This window comes from Suncus etruscus, chromosome 7 (genome assembly GCF_024139225.1).
Source record: "Suncus etruscus isolate mSunEtr1 chromosome 7, mSunEtr1.pri.cur, whole genome shotgun sequence".
NCBI classification, from domain to species: domain Eukaryota; kingdom Metazoa; phylum Chordata; class Mammalia; order Eulipotyphla; family Soricidae; genus Suncus; species Suncus etruscus.
In genome coordinates, this window is record NC_064854.1 from 122,029,219 (window position 1) to 122,046,833 (window position 17,615).

Consider the following 17,615-nt stretch of genomic DNA (forward strand, 5'->3'; position numbering starts at 1 on the left):
AGCAGATCCCCCTGGAAGTGTTCCTGGCCCAAGCATGTAGATCCCTTAAAAGAGGCAGATCCCCCTGCTAGCGGTTCCCGGGTCAAGGAGGCAGATCCCCCTGTTAGCGGTTCCCGGGGCGCAGGCCCGGCGCGCGCCTCCCGGGGCCGGTTGTCCCGGCGACGGCGCGGGGCGGCGCGGGGCTCCCCGGGCGCGCGCTTGGCCGGACCGGGGCGCCATGGCGGCGGCGGCGGCTGCAGGCCCGGGGCCCGGGGTGGCGGCCTGCGGGCCCGAGGCGGCTCCGGGCCGGCCGTGGGAGGCCGAGGGCGACGGCGACGGCGACGGCGACCAGACCCCGGTGCGGCCGCGCTGCAAGCCCCGCGGCATCTGCTCGCGCGCCTACTTCTTGGTGCTCATGGTCTTCGTGCACCTGTACCTGGGCAACGTGCTGGCTCTGCTGCTCTTCGTGCACTACAGCAACGGCGACGAGGCCGGAGAGTCCCCGCAGCACCGCGCCCCGAACCCGGGCCCGGCGCCCACGCTGGGCCCCCTGGCCCGGCTCGAGGGCATCAAGGTAGGGGCTCCCTGCCTGCATGCGCACCGGGCCCCGATCCCGCAGCCCCGGCCCTGGCCCTCTGCTCCAGCTGTCTGTGTCCCCTTGCTTGGCCCTAGGTGGGCCACGAGCGCAAGGTGCAGCTGGTCGCCGGCCGGGACCACCTGATTCGCACCCTGAGCCTCAAGCCGCTGCTCTTTGGTAAGTCCAGGGGCGCAGGGTAAGTGGCTGCGGGGGCCCCCCTTGGCACCCGTGCACGTGATGATGCGTGGCCGTGGCCGCTCCCACTCCCAAGGGGTAGCCAGAGGATGTCCCCGCGCCCACCCTGGTGGTGGGACAAATGGGTGACCTTGCAGCCACCCCATCCTGGCTGGGAGCCCCTGTCTCTCGAGCTGTGACCCTGAGGCTAGTGTCTGGATTCTTTTTGAAAATGTCACCTGCCACTCTTAGATGTCACATTTCTGGCCTAAGGAGAAGATGGGAGAGACTGATGGCCGGGTCCTGACTGGGTTCCGGACCTCTAGCTGGACATCTCGTTCCCCACAAGGACCCTGTGATTTAAAAGGAAGCCGGCAGTTCAAGGGCAGGTGACAAACAGATGCGGCAAACTTGTCCTCTGGCGCACCAGCTCCCAGATGCTGAGCTCCCAGCGTTGTTCTCAGCCACAGCAGGCTAAAGGATCTGGGGTGATCTCATTTGGAATCAGTGGCATAGTTTGCATGTTCTCAGTTCTGGTTGCATGTCCTCATCGTGTGCTTTTGTTGTGTTGTTTATGGGCCCCACTCCTGTCAGCCACAGCTGACTAGGCTAAAGGGTGATACCCGTGGTGCTGAGGGGCCTCCCACGTCCCTAGACTGTTGAACCATCTTCCCAGCTGATGACCTTTGCTTTTGGTTTTGTTTTGTTTGTTGTTTTTGTTTGGGGGCCACATCTGACAATGCTCAGGGCTTATACATACCCTGACTTTGCACTTTGAGATCACTCCTAGCTTGAAGGACCATAAGGGATGTTGGAGATTGAACTGAGACAGCCATGAGCAAGGCAAGTGTTTTACTCACTGTTCTATCTGTCAGACCCCTATCTGACCTTTTTATGTAATTCTTACAGTCTCTCTCTGATGTGAGCAGAAATCCCACCCTCATCTTAATGGGGGGATAAAGTAAGACCCAGAGAACTGTTGTTGGGGCAGCGATAGGGCATTTGCTTTGCACACAGCTAACCTAGGATGAACTGCTGTTTGATTCCCCAGCGCCCCAGCATCCCATATGGTCCCCCAAGCCAGGAGCAATTTCTGAGCACATAGCCAGGAGTTTTTGGGTGTGGCCCCAAAACAAAAACAGAGAGCTATTGTTGCTGGGGCAGGCTTTTGCAGCTAGTTCAGTGATGAAGTTTATAGCCAAGGCAGACTGGCTCTGAAGCCTGTGCCCTGAAGTCAGCATATTAGCTATAAAGACTGAAGTCCTTGGGATCAAGGCAAGAGTTTATTAGGCTAACTGAGTATTATCCCTAATGCCACCCCAGTCTTAATCACTGGTAGAAGAACGGTCTCAGAACTGTTTGACTCAATTGGCCATTTAAGTTTAATAGTAAAGGACTGGTTAATGATAACAATGCACAGTAAAACCTTCAGAAGAAAAGGAAAATGTTATGTGAACCATTTGCTTTTGTGGCATTTGCTTTATGTGGCAGTTTTAAGTTATTAGTTGTTTTTTTTTTTGTTTTTTGTTTTTGGTTTTTGGGCCACACCCTGTGACGCTCAGGGGTTACTCCTGGCTATGTGCTCAGAAGTTGCTCTTGGCTTCTTAGGGGACCATATGGGACGCCGGGGGATCAAACCGCGGTCCGTCCTAGGCTAGCGCAGGCAAGGCAGGCACCTTACCTCCAGCGCCACCGCCCGGCCCCAAGTTATTAGTTTTTTGGGGTTTTTTGTTTGTTTGTTTTGGATCACATCCAGCAGTGTTCAGGGTTACTCCTGGCTCTATGCTCAGAAATCGCTCCTGGCAGGCTCAGGGGACCATATGGGATGCCGGGATTTGAACCACTGTCCTGCATGCAAGGCAAATACCTTACCTCCATGCTATCTCTCTGGCCCCGAAAATCAATACTTTTTTTTTTTTTGGTTTTTGGGCCACACATGGCGGTGCTCAGGGGTTACTCCTGGCTATCTGCTCAGAAATAGCTTCTGGCAGGCACGGGGGGACCATATGGGACACCGGGATTCGAACCAACCACCTTTGGTCCTGGATCGGCTGCTTTCAAGGCAAACGCCATTGTGCTATCTCTCTGGGCCCAAAATCAATACTTTTTAATGGAAACAACTTGACCAAAAATCTGTCACAGAATTTTGAGACCCATTGAAACAAGGTTTAATGAAGAAGAAAGTTTATTAGGATGCTTTATCTTGCTACAGAGCAGATGGCTTCCGGATCTCCAACAAGAATGATCCCTGAGTACAGAGCCAAGAGTGAGCCCTGAGCAAAGCCATGTGTGGACCAAAAAAACCCAACAAATTTCTGGGATTGTTTCTTGTGAAATGAGGTGGTTGAGTGGAAATAAAAATTGGTGATTGGTGGGACTGGAGAGATAGTAGTATTAGTAATAATAGGGACTTTGCACTAGTAAACCTGGATTTGATTCCCAACATATGAGCATCACCAGGAGTAGTCCCTGAGTGCAAAGCCAGGAACAACCCAAAAATAAAAATAAAAAAATCAGTGACTGGGGCCGGAGCGATAACACAGGAGGTAGGGCATTTGCCTTGCATGTGGCAGACCTGGGTTCAATCCCTGGCATCCTACATGGCCCCCTGAGCCTGCCAGAAGCAATTTCTGTTTTTTTTTTTTTTTTTTTTTTTTGGTTTTTGGGTCACACCAGGCAGTGCTCAGGGGTTATTCCTGGCTCCAGGCTCAGAAATTGCTCCTGGCAGGCACGGGGGACCATATGGGGCGCCGGGATTCGAACCGATGACCTCCTGCATGAAAGGCAAACGCTTTACCTCCATGCTATCTCTCCAGCCCCCAGAAGCAATTTCTGAGCGCAGAGCAGGAGTAACCCCTGAGCACTGCAGCTGGGTGTGGAAAAAAAAAAAAACTACAAGAAGTCTAGTGTTGGGGCCGGAGAGATAGCATGGAGGTAGGGTGTTTGCCTCACATGCAGAAGGACAGTGGTTTGAATCCTGGCATCCATATGGTCTCCCCAGCCTGCCAGGAGCGATTTCTGAGTGTAGAGCCAGGAGGAACCCCTGAGCACTGCCGGGTGTGACCCCAAAACCAAAAAAAAAAAAGAAGAAGAAGGAGAAGGAGAAGAAGAGGAGGAGGAGGAGGAGGAAGTGGAGAAGGAGAAGAAGGAGAAGAAGAAGAAGGAAGAAGGAAGAAGAAAAGAAGAAGAAAAGAAGAAGAAGAAGAAGAAGAAGAAGAAGAAGAAGAAGAAGAAGAAGAAGAAGAAGAAGAAGAAGAAGAAGAAGAAGAAGAAGAAGAAGAAGAAAAGAAGAAGAAGAAAGAAGAAGGAGGAGGAGGAGGAGAAGGAGAAAAAAGTCGTCTAGTGGCGAGAAGAAAATCTAGGGGAGAAGATACTCAAGAAGGGCCAGTTCCTAGATATTGGGCTTTGTTAGATGGGAATTTTGCCACAAACACTGCCAAACACAAACACCCAGTCCTTTTCTGAAAACCCAGCTCCTGCCTGTTATAGGTATTTTACAGTGAAGACAGCTGAGGCTCTCTCTACTCACTAGAGAGGTTGCTCCAGTTTTGCGTCCTTGTCATCTCTGGGGAATGCAGCCTTCTTTCATAGGCTCACTAAGGCCTCCTCCCAATCCTGTGCTTTTTTCTCCTCCCATCAGTGGATTAAATCTAGGCCTCAAATGAAGGCACCTGTGACCTGACCCTTTACTTTTCCACCTTTTTCTTTTCCTTTTTTTTTTGGGGGGGGGGGGTACACCCGGCCACACTCACAGGTTCCTCCTGGCTCTGCACTCAGATATCACTCCTGGCAGGCACAGGGGACCTTATGGGATGCCGGGGAATCAAACTTAGGTTTGCAATGTGTTAGCTTCATGCAAGGCAAATGCCCTACCCCATGCTATCCTTCCAGCCCCTATTCTACCTTTTTCTATTCCAGAGGAGAGAAAATTTCATGATTAAGGCCTTGAGCGGTGGCGCAGCGGTAGGGCAGCCATTGTATCTTTCTTACCCACTTTTTCTTTGGATCATATCCAGCAATACTTGAGAGTTACTTCTGATTCTACCCTCAGGAGAACTCAGAAATTACTGCTGACAGGCTTGGGGGACTGTCTGGGATACCAGGGATTGAATCCAGGTTGGCCACATGCAAGGAAAGGCCCCATTTGCTGTACAGTCACTCTGTGTCTGTAGAGTCTCTCTGAAGCTCTTTTTTTTTTTTTTTTTTTTTTTTGGTTTTTGGGCCACACCCGGTAACGCTCAGGGGTTACTCCTGGCTATGCGCTCAGAAGTTGCTCCTGGCTTGGGGGACCATATGGGACACCGGGGGATCGAACCGCGGTCCGTCCAAGGATAGCGCAGGCAAGGCAGGCACCTTACCTTTAGCGCCACCGCCCGGCCCCCTCTCTGAAGCTCTTGCCTCTGACACATCCCGAGCTCATTTCTTTCTCTGGGCCTTTGTACTGTCCCCTCCCCTGAAAGGCTCTGAGTTGACGCTTCAAACAGTGGGTGCCTCAGCTCCCTCAGACATCAAGTCCTCAAATACTTGGTTGAACTCACTTGGGTCTTTTTGATTTATTTTACATCTGTTTTTGGGTGGGGACACACCTGATGATGCTCAGAAGTTAGCCCTGGCTCTGAGCTCACAAATCGCTCCTGTCAGGCTCAGAGGACCATATGGGATGCCGGGATTCGAACCATCCTTGGTCCTGGATCCGCTGCATGCAATGCAAATGCCCTACCACTGTTCTATCTCTCCAGCTCCAAGTTTGTTTGTTTGTTTTTATAAGAAGTCAATGCAGTTTTTTTTTTTTTTTTTTTTTTTATGACTTCCATCAATCAGCCTCCCCACTGCTGCCTGAGAATACAGTGGACACAGTCAAGGCCAGACAGTGAGAGGGTCTGAGTTGTTCCTGTCCTGGGGATTCTAGCCTGATACTTGTCGTAGGGCATGGAATCCTCTGAGCAAGAGCAGCTCTTTAGCTGGGCTGGCAAGGACTGAAAGGTGGTCTTGCCTGCGCGGTGGTCTTGGCTGCCAGGGAGCCAGCCACCTTTGGAGCAGAGCTCTCTTGGCCCCAGTTTGACAGCCAAGTGGGCTTCCTCCCTCCTGCTCAGGCTGTTCCTGAGAGCCACGAGGTGTCTCTGCTCTTGGTCTGTTAAGTGTCCTTGGGATGGCAGCAGAGACAAGGTTTTCTGTGCATCCAGAGCGGCGCCTGATTTCTTTGGCAGAGATTGTGGCTACAAAGCCCCCAGCTCTCCCTACCTGTATTAGCCTTCTTGTTTCGGGCACTGGGGGTGGCACCCCCTGTGCGCAGCCAGCTGCAGGTTTGGGTGGCCCTGTACTTCCCCACTCAGTACGTACCTGCTTGACTTCTGTGCATAGGGTTTGCATACACATGGCATCCAGCTATGGCAGTGTCGGCGAGGGGGAGGGGGGATGCTGGTTCTACAACAGGCAGGGGGTCTGCCTTCAGCACCTCTCACTGAGAGTCCAGGACACGGCGTGAGGGGGACCAGGATGGGGTGAGCTGGGAGATCTTCATCTTTACTACTGATTGGGAAAAGGGGCCACTGGGGAGCCAGGTCTCTAGCCAGCCCCTCCCTGTAAGACTCCGCCTTGTCTGGGACTCTGCTTAGAATCTGTTGTTTTTTGGGGGGGTCTCACCCAGCAGCGCTCAGGGGTTCCTCCTGGCTCTATGTTCAGAAATTGCTCCTGGCAGGCTCAGGGGACCATATGGGATGCCAGGATTCGAACTACCATCCTTCTGCAGGCAAGGCAAACGCACTGTCTCCATGCTATAGCTCCGGCCCCAGAACCTGATTTTTTTCTTTTTGTTGTTGTTGTTTTGGGGTCACACCTGGCAATGTTCAGGGGGTACTCCTGGCTTTGAACTCAGAAGTCACTCCTGGCAGGCTGGGGGGCCATATGGGATGCTGGGAATCAAACCCGGGTCCGTCCCAGGTCAGCCACATGCAAGGCAAACGTCTACCGCTGTGCTATCACTCCAGCACTGCTCTTGGAATCTGGGTCCCAGAAAAGGTCTGGCCCAATGGGTTCTGTTTTTTTTGTTTGTTTGTTTGTTTTGTTGTTGTTTCTTGGTTTTTGGGTCACACCTGGCAGCGCTCAGGGGTTTCTCCTGACTCTATGCTCAGAAATTGCTCCTGGCAGGCTCGGGGGACCATATGGGATGCCGGGATCTGAACCACCGTCCCTCTGCATGGCAAACGGCCTACCTCCATGCTATCTCTCCGGCCCCATGGGTTCTGTTTTGTTTTTCAACATCCCAGACTTTTTTCAGAAATTTATTCATTCTGGGGGCTGGAGTGATAGTCCAGCACTAGGGCATTTGTCTTGAATGTTGTTGACCTGGATTCGATCCCTGGCATCTCACATGATCTCCTGAGCCCACCAAAAGTGATTCCCAAGCACAGAGCCAAGACTCAAGGACCGCAAACAAACTAACAAAAGTACTATTTTTTTTCTCACCCTGTACCAGTGTTGCTGTTTTTTTTTTTTTTTAAAGAAATTCTGTTTTTATTGGTAATAAAGCTCCAAGTTCATCCCATCATGGACTTCTTAGTCTCCCAGAGATAGATACATGGTCCATAAAAATTGTGTGCCACTTCTTTAATACAATTTTGTTCCAACGGGTGCCAGTCTGGGCCGTGATCAACTTCTTTGGTCCCCGATGGTGTCATTCATGTTGCATTTGACACGGACTTTTTCTTTTCTTTTTCTTTTTCTTTTGTTTTTGTTTTTGGGTCACACCCGGCAGTGCTCAGGGGTTACTCCTGGCTCTATGCCTAGAAATCGCTCCTAGCAGGCTCAGGGGACCATATGGGATGCCGGGATTCGAACCACCGTCCTTCTGCATGCAAGGCAAATGCCTTACCTCCATGCTATCTCTCCGGCCCCTGACATGGACTTTCTTACCCAGACATTACACACCACCTCAATCATCCTGTTCGCAGTTGCAGGTGGTAGGAGACGAAGCACAGGCGCAGGGTCTGGAACCTGCGAAAAACACACTTCGCCAGTGTTGAATCTAAATCTTATGTATGAAAGGAATGTACCATTGCATTTACTTCTCCCAGCCTGGGAATGTCTTTATTTTTGGCTCTAATCAGGGAGGGGTATCCTTAGTTCCATTGTTAGTACTCAGGATCACCCCTAAGAGAGTTTGGGGTAATAGAGGGTATTGGAAATTGAACCTGGGCTGTACAATCTTTCCATGCCCTACCACTGTGCTCTCACTCCTTTGGCCCCAAGTTATTCTTTTCTTTGGGGGGGGGTCACACCAAGCAGAGCTCAGGTGTTCCCTCATGGCAGGCACAGGGGACCATATTGAATGCCGGGATTCGAACCATCGTCTCTCCTGGATTGGCTCTGCATGCAAGGCAAACACGCTACCCCTGCACTATCACTCCTCCAGCCCTATGTTATTCTTTTTGCTTTGTGTTTTTTGGGTTACACCGGCAGCACTCAGAAGTTACTCCTGGCTCTATGCTCAGAAATCACTCCTGGCAGGCTTGGGGGACCATATGGGATGCTGGGATTCGAACCACCATCCTTCTGCACGTGAGGCAAATGCCCTATCTCCATGCTATCTCTCCGGCCCTCTATTATTATTATTATTATTATTATCATTATTATTATTATTATTATTATTATTATTATTATTATTATTATTATTTGGTTTTTGGGTCATACCCGGCAGTGCTCAGGGATTTCTCCTGGCAAACACGGGGGACTATATGGGATGCCGGGATTTGAACCACCGTCTGTTTGGGCCGCATCTGGTGGTTCTCAGGGGTTACTCCTGAGTCTGAGCTCAGAAATCGCTCCTGGGGCGGTGAGGTGGCGCTGGAGATAAGGTGTCTGCCTTGCAAGCGCTAGCCAAGGAAGGACCGCGGTTCGATCCCCCGGCGTCTCATATGGTCCCCCCAAGCCAGAGGCAATTTCTGAGCACTTAGCCAGGAGTAATCCCCTGAGCATCAAATGGGTGTGGCCCCAAAAACCAAAAAGAAAAAAAAAAAGAAATCGTTCCTGGCAGGCTCGGGCAACCATAATGGGATGCCAGGATTCGAACCACCATTGGTCCTATGTCAGCCGCTTACAAGGCAAAGGCCCTATTGCTGTGCTATCTCTCTGGCCCCAGCACGTTATTCTTTTTTGAGACAGATCATTCCTTTTTGAGACAGATCATGGCAGTGGACACTCCCTTTGCTTTCCCATTGGAGAGAGCTTTTTACTTGGCTTCTCAGGAGTGAGGTGTTGGGCTGGGGTGTTGATGATGCCCGTTACTAATTCAGAACAGCCTAGAAGTGGAGCAGAGACACACATGCGTGAGTGGGGTGGGAGCCGTTGGAAATAGCTGAGAGGCAGAGGCCATGGCAGCAGGAAAGTACTGTATGGGTAGCCACAGCAGATCATGATAGTTTACAGCTGGCCTGCATGGCCTCACACAGGCTGCGTCACAGATAGATAGATGACTCTACGGGGGAAAAAGGTCGGGTGGCAGAATTCTTAGGACCAGCGTTCCTGGACTTCAGGCTGGGCGCCCCAATCATTCGGGGTTATAGGGTGCTTCAAGTGCTGAAGCAGAGCCAGTAATCTGGTTGCTGGGCAACGTCCCCCATCACCTAGCAACAGCTGCTGCTGGCTTTCTGTTCTGCTTCCTGGAATCTCAGCCTGCAGCCCTCTAAGCCACGCTTCTGTGTCTGTCAACCTCCCCTCCTTCCTGCCCCCTTAGGTGCCCACACTTCTTTGAAAAGTCTCTCCCCTCCCCAGCTCCAGTGGACATTAGGGCCAGGAAGGAGAGTGGGAGGGTCTCTCCTTAGAGGGATTTAACTCCTGAGCCTGCAGGAAGGAGAGGGCCTCCCTCCTATCCGGACAGGCCGGCAGAGATCAGCAGTTTTCTGGCCAGGGTTGGGATTGGCCCAAAGCACCAGGGCAGATCCTTGGATTCTGAACAAGCCTGTTAGGCTTGGGAAGGAAGTGAAAGAGCAGCACCGGGGACTGTCACAGGCTCCCTGGGAGAGACACTCACTCGATCCTGCCTTTTTTTATCTCTGGTTCTGGCCAGGCGACCAGCACTGAATAGACCAAGTTTTCACACCAGGCCCTAGGAGAGAGCCTCTAGCCTCCAGCCTAAGGCAGCACTGCCCTGCCTTGCCAGGTGTCCTCAGTCATTTATGTGTCCTAACCAAGGACTCTCACCATGGTGGGTCCCTGCCCATGGGATCTGCTCCCCTCTGCCAGGAACACCCTTGCAAATAGCCCTCCACCTACCTCCCCTCCAATCAGCACTGACTCTAAAGAAAGCTGCCAGGGAACCCACAGAATCCCTGCCTTACCTTGTCGAGGCAGGCACCCAGGGCCAAGGGCTCTGGACTTCAGGCTGGGCATTCAGAGAAGAGACAGGCTTCGAGGTAGCAATCCCAAGCTGCCTGGCTTGGATGACTCTCGACCACTATGTAGGGGTGTAGTAAGTCCTATAGCCAATGTCCTGGCATAGGACCAGTGGTACAGGGTAGACCTATTGTGTGGGGTCCCTAGGTGCCCCTGCTTCACCATATTCTCTCTGGCAATAGCCACAGCCCTGGAGCAGTCACCTGCCTTTCTGCCTTGGTCTTTTTTTTTTTTTTTTTTTTTTGGTTTTTGGGCCACACCCGGTGACGCTCAGGGGTTACTCCTGGCTATGCGCTCAGAAGTCACTCCTGGCTTGGGGGGACCATATGGGATGCCAGGGGATCGAACCGCGGTCCGTCCAAGGTTAGCGCAGGCAAGGCAGGCACCTTACCTCTAGCGCCACCGCCCGGCCCCTCTGCCTTGGTCTTAATGAGCTGAGGCTGAAGACTTTACAGGGTGGTCCAACTACCTCAAGTGTCAAGAGTCAATGTTTGTCCTTGGGCCTGGAGAGATAGCACAGCGGCATTTGCCTTGCAAACAGCCGATCCATGACCAAAGGTCGTTGGTTCGAATCCCGGTGTCCCATATGGTCCCTCGTGCCTGCCAGGAGCTATTTCTGAGCAGACAGCCAGGAGTAACCCCTGAGCACCGCTGGGTGTGGCCCAAAAACCAAAAACAAAACAAGAAAACAATGTCCTTCTCTCAAGAGCTTGAACTTACCTGTCAGACCCCAATGTGCTGGCCTATGCTGTATGCATTACATTAGCACTCAGCAGGGGACAGGAAAGGGGGCCCCTGTTGAGTAATTGTTGTAATTTGTTTTTGCCTGTCATCCCACCTGGATCTTCCAGGTGGGGGTGATTAAGGAATGAAATAAAAAGCTTGTTGGGGAGGCATAGGGAGCTCTTTTGCCAGAACTGATGGCTTGTTCAGTTTGCTTTTTGGAGCTGGCTGCAACTGACAAAAGACTTTCCTTGCTGAACCTTTGGTCCCCTAATCTTTTGCATTCGTTGATTATTCACGTCGGATATTATTATCAAAGTATCTCCCAAAAGGGGGGACAGAAGAATGGGATTCAATTTTTTTTTTGGGAATCATTCTTTGACTTGGAGACCATCAACAAGGGGTTTGACCTCCCCCCACATTTTGGCACCATGCCTCAGAAACATGGGTGGTAGCCGGAAATGTTGCCTCAGCATCAAAGTCGCAGGACTCTGTAAAAGAGTTGAGACCCTCCGAACCCTGAGACCAGCAGGGCATAGAAAGCGCCTCAAGAGCCCTGTGGATGTGGGCCGGGGTAATAGCACAGCAATAAGAATTTGGGTTCGATTCCCGGTATCCCATATGGTCCCCCAGAGCCTGAGAGGAGCGCAGAGCCAGGAGTAGCCCCCTGAGCGCCACCCTGTGTGGCCCCAAAACAAAACAAAACAAAACAACAAACAGAGCAGTGCCCAGACCCGGTCCTTGGCTTCACCTCCCTCTTTTGACAGAAATCCCTGGCTTCCTGAGTGATGAGGAATGTCGACTCATAATCCACCTGGCACAGATGAAGGGCTTACAGCGCAGCCAGATCCTGCCCACCGAAGAGTATGAAGAGGCCCTGGGGACCATGCAAGTCAGCCAGCTGGACCTCTTCCAGCTGCTGGACCAGAACCGGGACGGTCGCCTGCAGCTCCGTGAGGTTGGGATCTTGGGGTTCAGAGCACACTCAGCAGGGCAGTGCCCAGGATTGTCTTTCTGGTGGCCAGATCACTCGTCTGTCTGTGCCAGATGGCATCTCCCATCACTGGGCATGAAAGAGCCAGGGTCGAGTTCCATCTTCAGCCCTGATTACCCCCAGGACTCAGGGAAATGGCAAGAGACTCTTCTGGAAGGGAGGGAGGCACTTAGCAACGCAGTTTGGGATGGGATGGGGACAACAATTTGAGCTCTGGGTTCCTCGATGCCATGTGAAGGACCCCCAGAACTACTGCCGTAGGTGGAAGAAGCAGCTCAAAACATCCTTCCTCACTCTGCAAGGCCCTCACATTCGGGCCTCTAAGGAAGGTTTTGTCGGGGTGTTGTGTCTCTTGTCCATACACGGTGCTATCCAGAGCCTGAGCTCAATGCCCATGCCAGCCTGTTCCCTGGTGCCTGTAATCATTCACAGCCAGGTGCTTCTCTCACCTTTTACCTAGGATCTGAGTATGACAGAAACTAGCCTTTGCTCTCTGTCTCTCTGTCTATCCCTCTCTCTGTTTCTCTCTCTCTCTCTCTCTCTCTCTCTCTCTCTCTCTCTCTCTCTCTCTCTCTCTCTCTCCAGATCTCTCTCTCCAGATCTCTCTCTCCAGATCTCTCTCTCTCTCTCCAGATCTCCAGAGCTGCCATTGGCATTTTCCCATAAGGTCATAGTCCCAGCAGGGCTAACCATGTCTCTTAGATTTCTGCATGCCTGTACCCCCAGAAGATTCTAGGCCTCTTTCCTCAAAGACACCAGGCTTTCATCCGAGCCCATAACGCTTTAGCAAGAGCTGGGCAGGTTCTCTGAGTTCTGGTGGTTCTCCCACAGAGGTTCCCCCCACTGAGAGACCTTTTTCTGCTTTAGGTCCTGGCCCAGAACCGTTTGGGAAATGGACGGTGGATGACTCCGGAAAACATTCAGGAGATGTACTCCGCGATCAAGGCTGACCCTGATGGGGATGGTAAGCTCACACCTCGCCACATTTCTTCCATGTGTGGTGCCGGCTCTTAGGAGCAGTCTTGTCCTCATACCTGGGAAGCTGGCAGGAACCAGGCACTTCACATTCCTCCTGGTTGCTCTTTAGTATTGGCAGAGGGTAGAGTGTGTGGAATGGGAGTAAATGAATGATAATAAAGGACAGCTTGAGCTTGGTTATTCACCTAGCTCCATGTGCTTGTCTCCAGCCAGACACTGTCCATCCTCGCTTCACTCTGGCTGACTTGGAGTCATATTAAGAAGTGGGGGCAAATGTAGACAGTGGGGTTGTTATGCAAATGTCTATACCCTTTGCTTATAATCTCAGGAAGTGTCTGAAGTATAGTCCTTACTTTCAGGCCCCAGTTCTAGGCCAATTCAGGAAGATCCACCAGTCAAATCTAATTTGGACCTTACAGGGTCAGAGAAGCAGAGGTTAAGCACTTGCCTTGCATGTGCTCTGATTAAATTCCCCCAGCACTGCATTTGGCCCCTTGGGTACCTCCAGGAAGAATCTCTAAGCACAAAAGTTAGGAGTAACCCCAGAGCACTGTCTGGTGTGCCCCCTTAAAACAAACAACATTGTGATCTTGTAGTTGAGGCACCTAGAATTAAAAATGTGGCTGTGACCTACCTGTGGCTAGAAGGGATTATGTTACTATTGCCCTGATGCACAGAGCTGGTGACAGATGCAAGCCCTTGGGTAACCCTCCCCACACACACACCTTACCCAGAATAACAAAAATACCAGCTACTCTTGAATCCCAACACAAAGGAGCCCCTCATTTATTGAGGAGCATGGCCTGCCTTGCTTTACTGAAGGAAAGTGAGAAGCCAGCAGACAGGATTAGACATACAGACAAATGTCACTCCAGATGGAACCTGGGGTCATGAAAGAACTCCAGGAACCAGCCCTGTGTAGAAGCAGAACAGCACTGGCATTCTTTACAGACCCAGAGGCTGGCCACCAATAGCCACTATAGACCAGCGGCAGAACTCTACCATGTGGCTTTTTTTTCTTTTTTGATTTTTGGGCCACACCCAGTGACACTCAGGGATTATTCCTGGCTCTGCACGCAGAAATCGCTCCTGGTTTGGAGGACCATATGGGATGCCAGGGGATCGAACCGCGGTCCGTCCTAGGTCAGCGCGTGCAAGGCAAATGCCCTACCGTTTGCACCACCACTCCTCCATGTGGCTTTTGAGCTTCTTTTGAAATTCTAGCCAATCAGGGCTTGGGATTTTTGCTTTGGGGTGCCAAATCAAGCTTTAATCGAAGAAATGAACTTCTCTGGGTCTTCCTGTAGGGCCTGATGTGACAGAAGCCAGGCTCATCTGACCCGAGAGTCCAGATGGGGACAGGTGCACATGTGCCCCCAATGCCTAAGGTCAGGGGCAGGCACTGCCTTTGGGGTAGGGAGGAAGGTGTAGCCTGCCACTGCAGCTCCCCCATAGATTGTCTGGGGTGCTGAGGGTGGCTGCCCTATGCAGGGGTGTTGAGCCTGCAGGAGTTCTCCGACATGGACCTCCGGGACTTCCACAAGTACATGAGGAGCCGCAAGGCGGAGTCCAGCGAGCTGGTGAGGAACAGCCACCACACGTGGCTGTACCAGGGGGAAGGAGCCCACCATGTCATGCGTGCCATTCGGCAGAGGTGAGCACTGGGGGGAAGTGTTGCTGCTTCCCTGGCACCAGGAGGGAAGGCTGGGCAGGATCCCCGCAGCAGCTTTTGACTGGGCTGAGTAGAGTCGATAGCCAAATCAGGATTAAGTTCCTTTATATTAGACCAGGATGAGGACCCATTCAAAACTTGGCAATCATGGGCTGGAGAGATAGCACAGCGTAAGGCGTTTGTCTTGCATGCAGTCGATCCAGGATGGACGGTGGTTCGAATTCCAGCATCCCATAGGGTCCCCCCAGCCTGCCAGGAGTGATTTCTGAGAGCAGAGCCAGGAGTAACCCTGAGTTACTCAGACCGATGTGACCCAAAAACCAAACAAAACAAAAACAAGACTTGGCAATCAACAAAGGCAATTTGTCCTGAATAGTGAGGAAACAGTATATATTTGGAATGAAAATTGGGTGGCAAAAATTGGCAAAAAAGAAAAAAAGGAGTGGGGCTAGAGCAATAGGTTATAGCAGTAGGTTAAGGTGTTTGCCTTGCATGCCGCCAACCAGGTTTGAATCCCAGCACCCTGTTGGAGCGATCACTAATCACAGAGCCAGAAGTTAGCCCTGAGCATTGCCAGTTATGCCCCAAAATCCAAATAGATTGAATATCTACTTAATAATTGGAAAATCTTCCCTTTTTTGTTTTTGGCTACACCCGGCAGTGGGGGACCAAGATGGGATGCCGGGAATTGAACCTGAGTCAGCACATGCAAGGCAAATACCGTACCCACTGTACGATTGCTCCAGACCATGGAAAAATGACCTCTTATCTCCAACCATAGTATCTCCAAACCTGAGCAGCCCAGGGATAAATCTCTATGGGGTAGGGGCTGCCCCAGCTGAGGAAAAAGCACACCTTCCCCTCACAGTGGGAAAAGGGCTCCCCACAAATAACCTCTGCATGGTTCTCCAGGGCCAGTCTAGATGCTTAAGGGATTTTAGGAGAAGTGAGCAGAGGCAGAGCTTTGGACAGACCTGGATGCCACTGTGATGTGGCACCTTGTGATGCTGCCTTGCTGAATGCCTGTTACCCCCAGGGTGTTGCGCCTCACTCGCCTGTCACCAGAGATCGTGGAGCTCAGTGAGCCGCTGCAGGTCGTGCGCTATGGTGAGGGAGGCCACTACCATGCCCATGTGGACAGCGGGCCTGTGTACCCTGAGACCATCTGCTCGCATACCAAGCTGGTAGCCAATGAATCTGTACCCTTTGAGACATCCTGCCGGCAAGTACCTCTCACCTGGGGCTGCCTACAATTCCCCCCATGCCCCCAACCCTTCAGCCCTGGGAAACAGCATAGCTTCGTTTTTCTGGACATGCCCCTGGGCCCAGGGCATAAGCATACTGGGCCACCTAGCTAGGGATCCCTGCCCCTCTCCCCCTGGGAAGTTTTGCTAAGTGGCAGGGAAGGAGAGGGGCATTTTGTATCAGGGCCAGATTCACTTCACAGATACTGAGAAGAGAGAGCTCTGAGACCAGAGGCCAAGCTAGACCATCGTTCTTTTTATGTATTTATTTGGTTTTTGGGCCACACCCCATGGCACTCAGGGGTTACTTCTGGTTCTGTGCTCAGAAATCACTCCTGGCAGGCTCGGGGGACCATATGGGATGCTGGGGATTGAACAAAGGGTTGCCCTTTTGCATGGTCTTGCTGCCTTTGCTCAACTGCTTTTCCCACCTGACCCATAAGAGTACCCCTGTGATCTGGGCCATAAAAAATATACTCTGATGGGAAGAAAGGCCATGGGAAAGGTGGGCTGGGGACATCCTGGCACTCTTGTCACCAATCTCAGCCTGCCCCCCAGGCCCTTGGGAACCTGGGCAGCTTTTCCTGCCCTAGGGAGCCTCCAGAGCTGGGACCCTGCTCAACAGACCCCCTGCCTTGCAGCTACATGACAGTGCTGTTTTATTTGAACAACGTCACCGGTGGAGGTGAGACTGTCTTCCCAGTGGCAGACAACAGGACCTACGACGAAATGGTAAGGGCCTACTGGGCTGTGATTCTGGTGTGGTGGAAGGGCCCCTTCAGACCTGGGTGAGGGCCCAGATGCTTTTTTGGGCACATCTGGCATCTCCCTTCAGGCCCCTTAGGGCTGTCCTGCCTTGGTTCCTGGCTGTGGTGAGGGGGCACCTTGTAATGCTGTCTGCCTCCTGTTGCCCACAGAGTCTAATTCAGGATGATGTTGACCTCCGGGACACTCGGAGACACTGTGATAAGGGGAACCTGCGTGTCAAGCCCCGACAGGGGACAGCCGTCTTCTGGTACAACTATTTGCCTGATGGGCAAGGTAAGAGCCTGTGGCCAGACTGGGAGTACCCCTTTATCTAGTCTTCTGTCACTTTGCTTTTTTATTTTTATTTTTTTTGGTTTTTGGGTCACACCCGGCAGTGAGCGCTCAGGGGTTCCTCCTGGCTCTACACTCAGAAATCGGCCCTGGCAGGCACAGGGGACCCTCTGGGATGCCGGGATTCGAACCAACCTTCTGCATGCAAGGCAAACAAACGCCTTACCTCCATGCTATCTCACCGGCCCTGTCTACTGTCACTTTGGATGGCTCTTTATGGACACTCGCAAATAGTTGTATTTTAGCTCCAGTGCCTTCCAAAGACCACCCTGGGCTACTTCTGGGTACTTACTGGCAGATCTCACACACCCCATGCTCCATTCTAGCTTCTGGCTCACTGTGGCTGGGGCCTACCTGCCCCTCACCAACCCCAAGTGGGAAGGGGGTGTGGAAAGGCTTGGCAGAGAGGGGGGCCCCCTCCTCGCCGTCTTGGGAGGTTGGGACAGAGCCCAGCTCGGGTCAGCTCCACCCAGAGCCCCTCTGCGCCCTCGGGCTCACACCGTCCTCCTCCTCCTCCTCCTCCTCCTCCCCCAGGCTGGGTGGGCGACGTGGACGACTACTCCCTGCACGGGGGCTGCCTGGTCACGCGCGGCACCAAGTGGATCGCCAACAACTGGATCAACGTGGACCCCAGCCGGGCCAGGCAGGCCCTGTACCAGCAGGAGATGGCGCGCCTGGCCCGCGAGGCGGCGGGGCCGGACGCGCAGCCCGAGTGGGCGCTGGACCGGGCCTACCGCCACGCGCGGGTGGAGCTCTAGTCCGGCGGGACTGAGTGTGTGTGTGTGT

General features: G+C 52.5%; 1 protein-coding gene across 1 annotated transcript; it reads left to right on the forward strand.

Moving 5' to 3' along the window:
- Positions 1 to 207: 207 nt before the first annotated feature.
- On the forward strand, positions 208 to 17,587 carry P4HTM (prolyl 4-hydroxylase, transmembrane). Its single transcript, XM_049777364.1, has 9 exons — positions 208 to 553; positions 652 to 733; positions 11,611 to 11,801; positions 12,705 to 12,801; positions 14,307 to 14,469; positions 15,524 to 15,709; positions 16,373 to 16,463; positions 16,649 to 16,772; positions 17,364 to 17,587. Exons 1-9 carry the CDS (start codon positions 218 to 220, stop codon positions 17,585 to 17,587), a joined length of 1,494 nt encoding a protein of 497 aa, XP_049633321.1. The 5' UTR covers positions 208 to 217.
- The last annotated feature ends 28 nt before the right edge of the window (positions 17,588 to 17,615 follow it).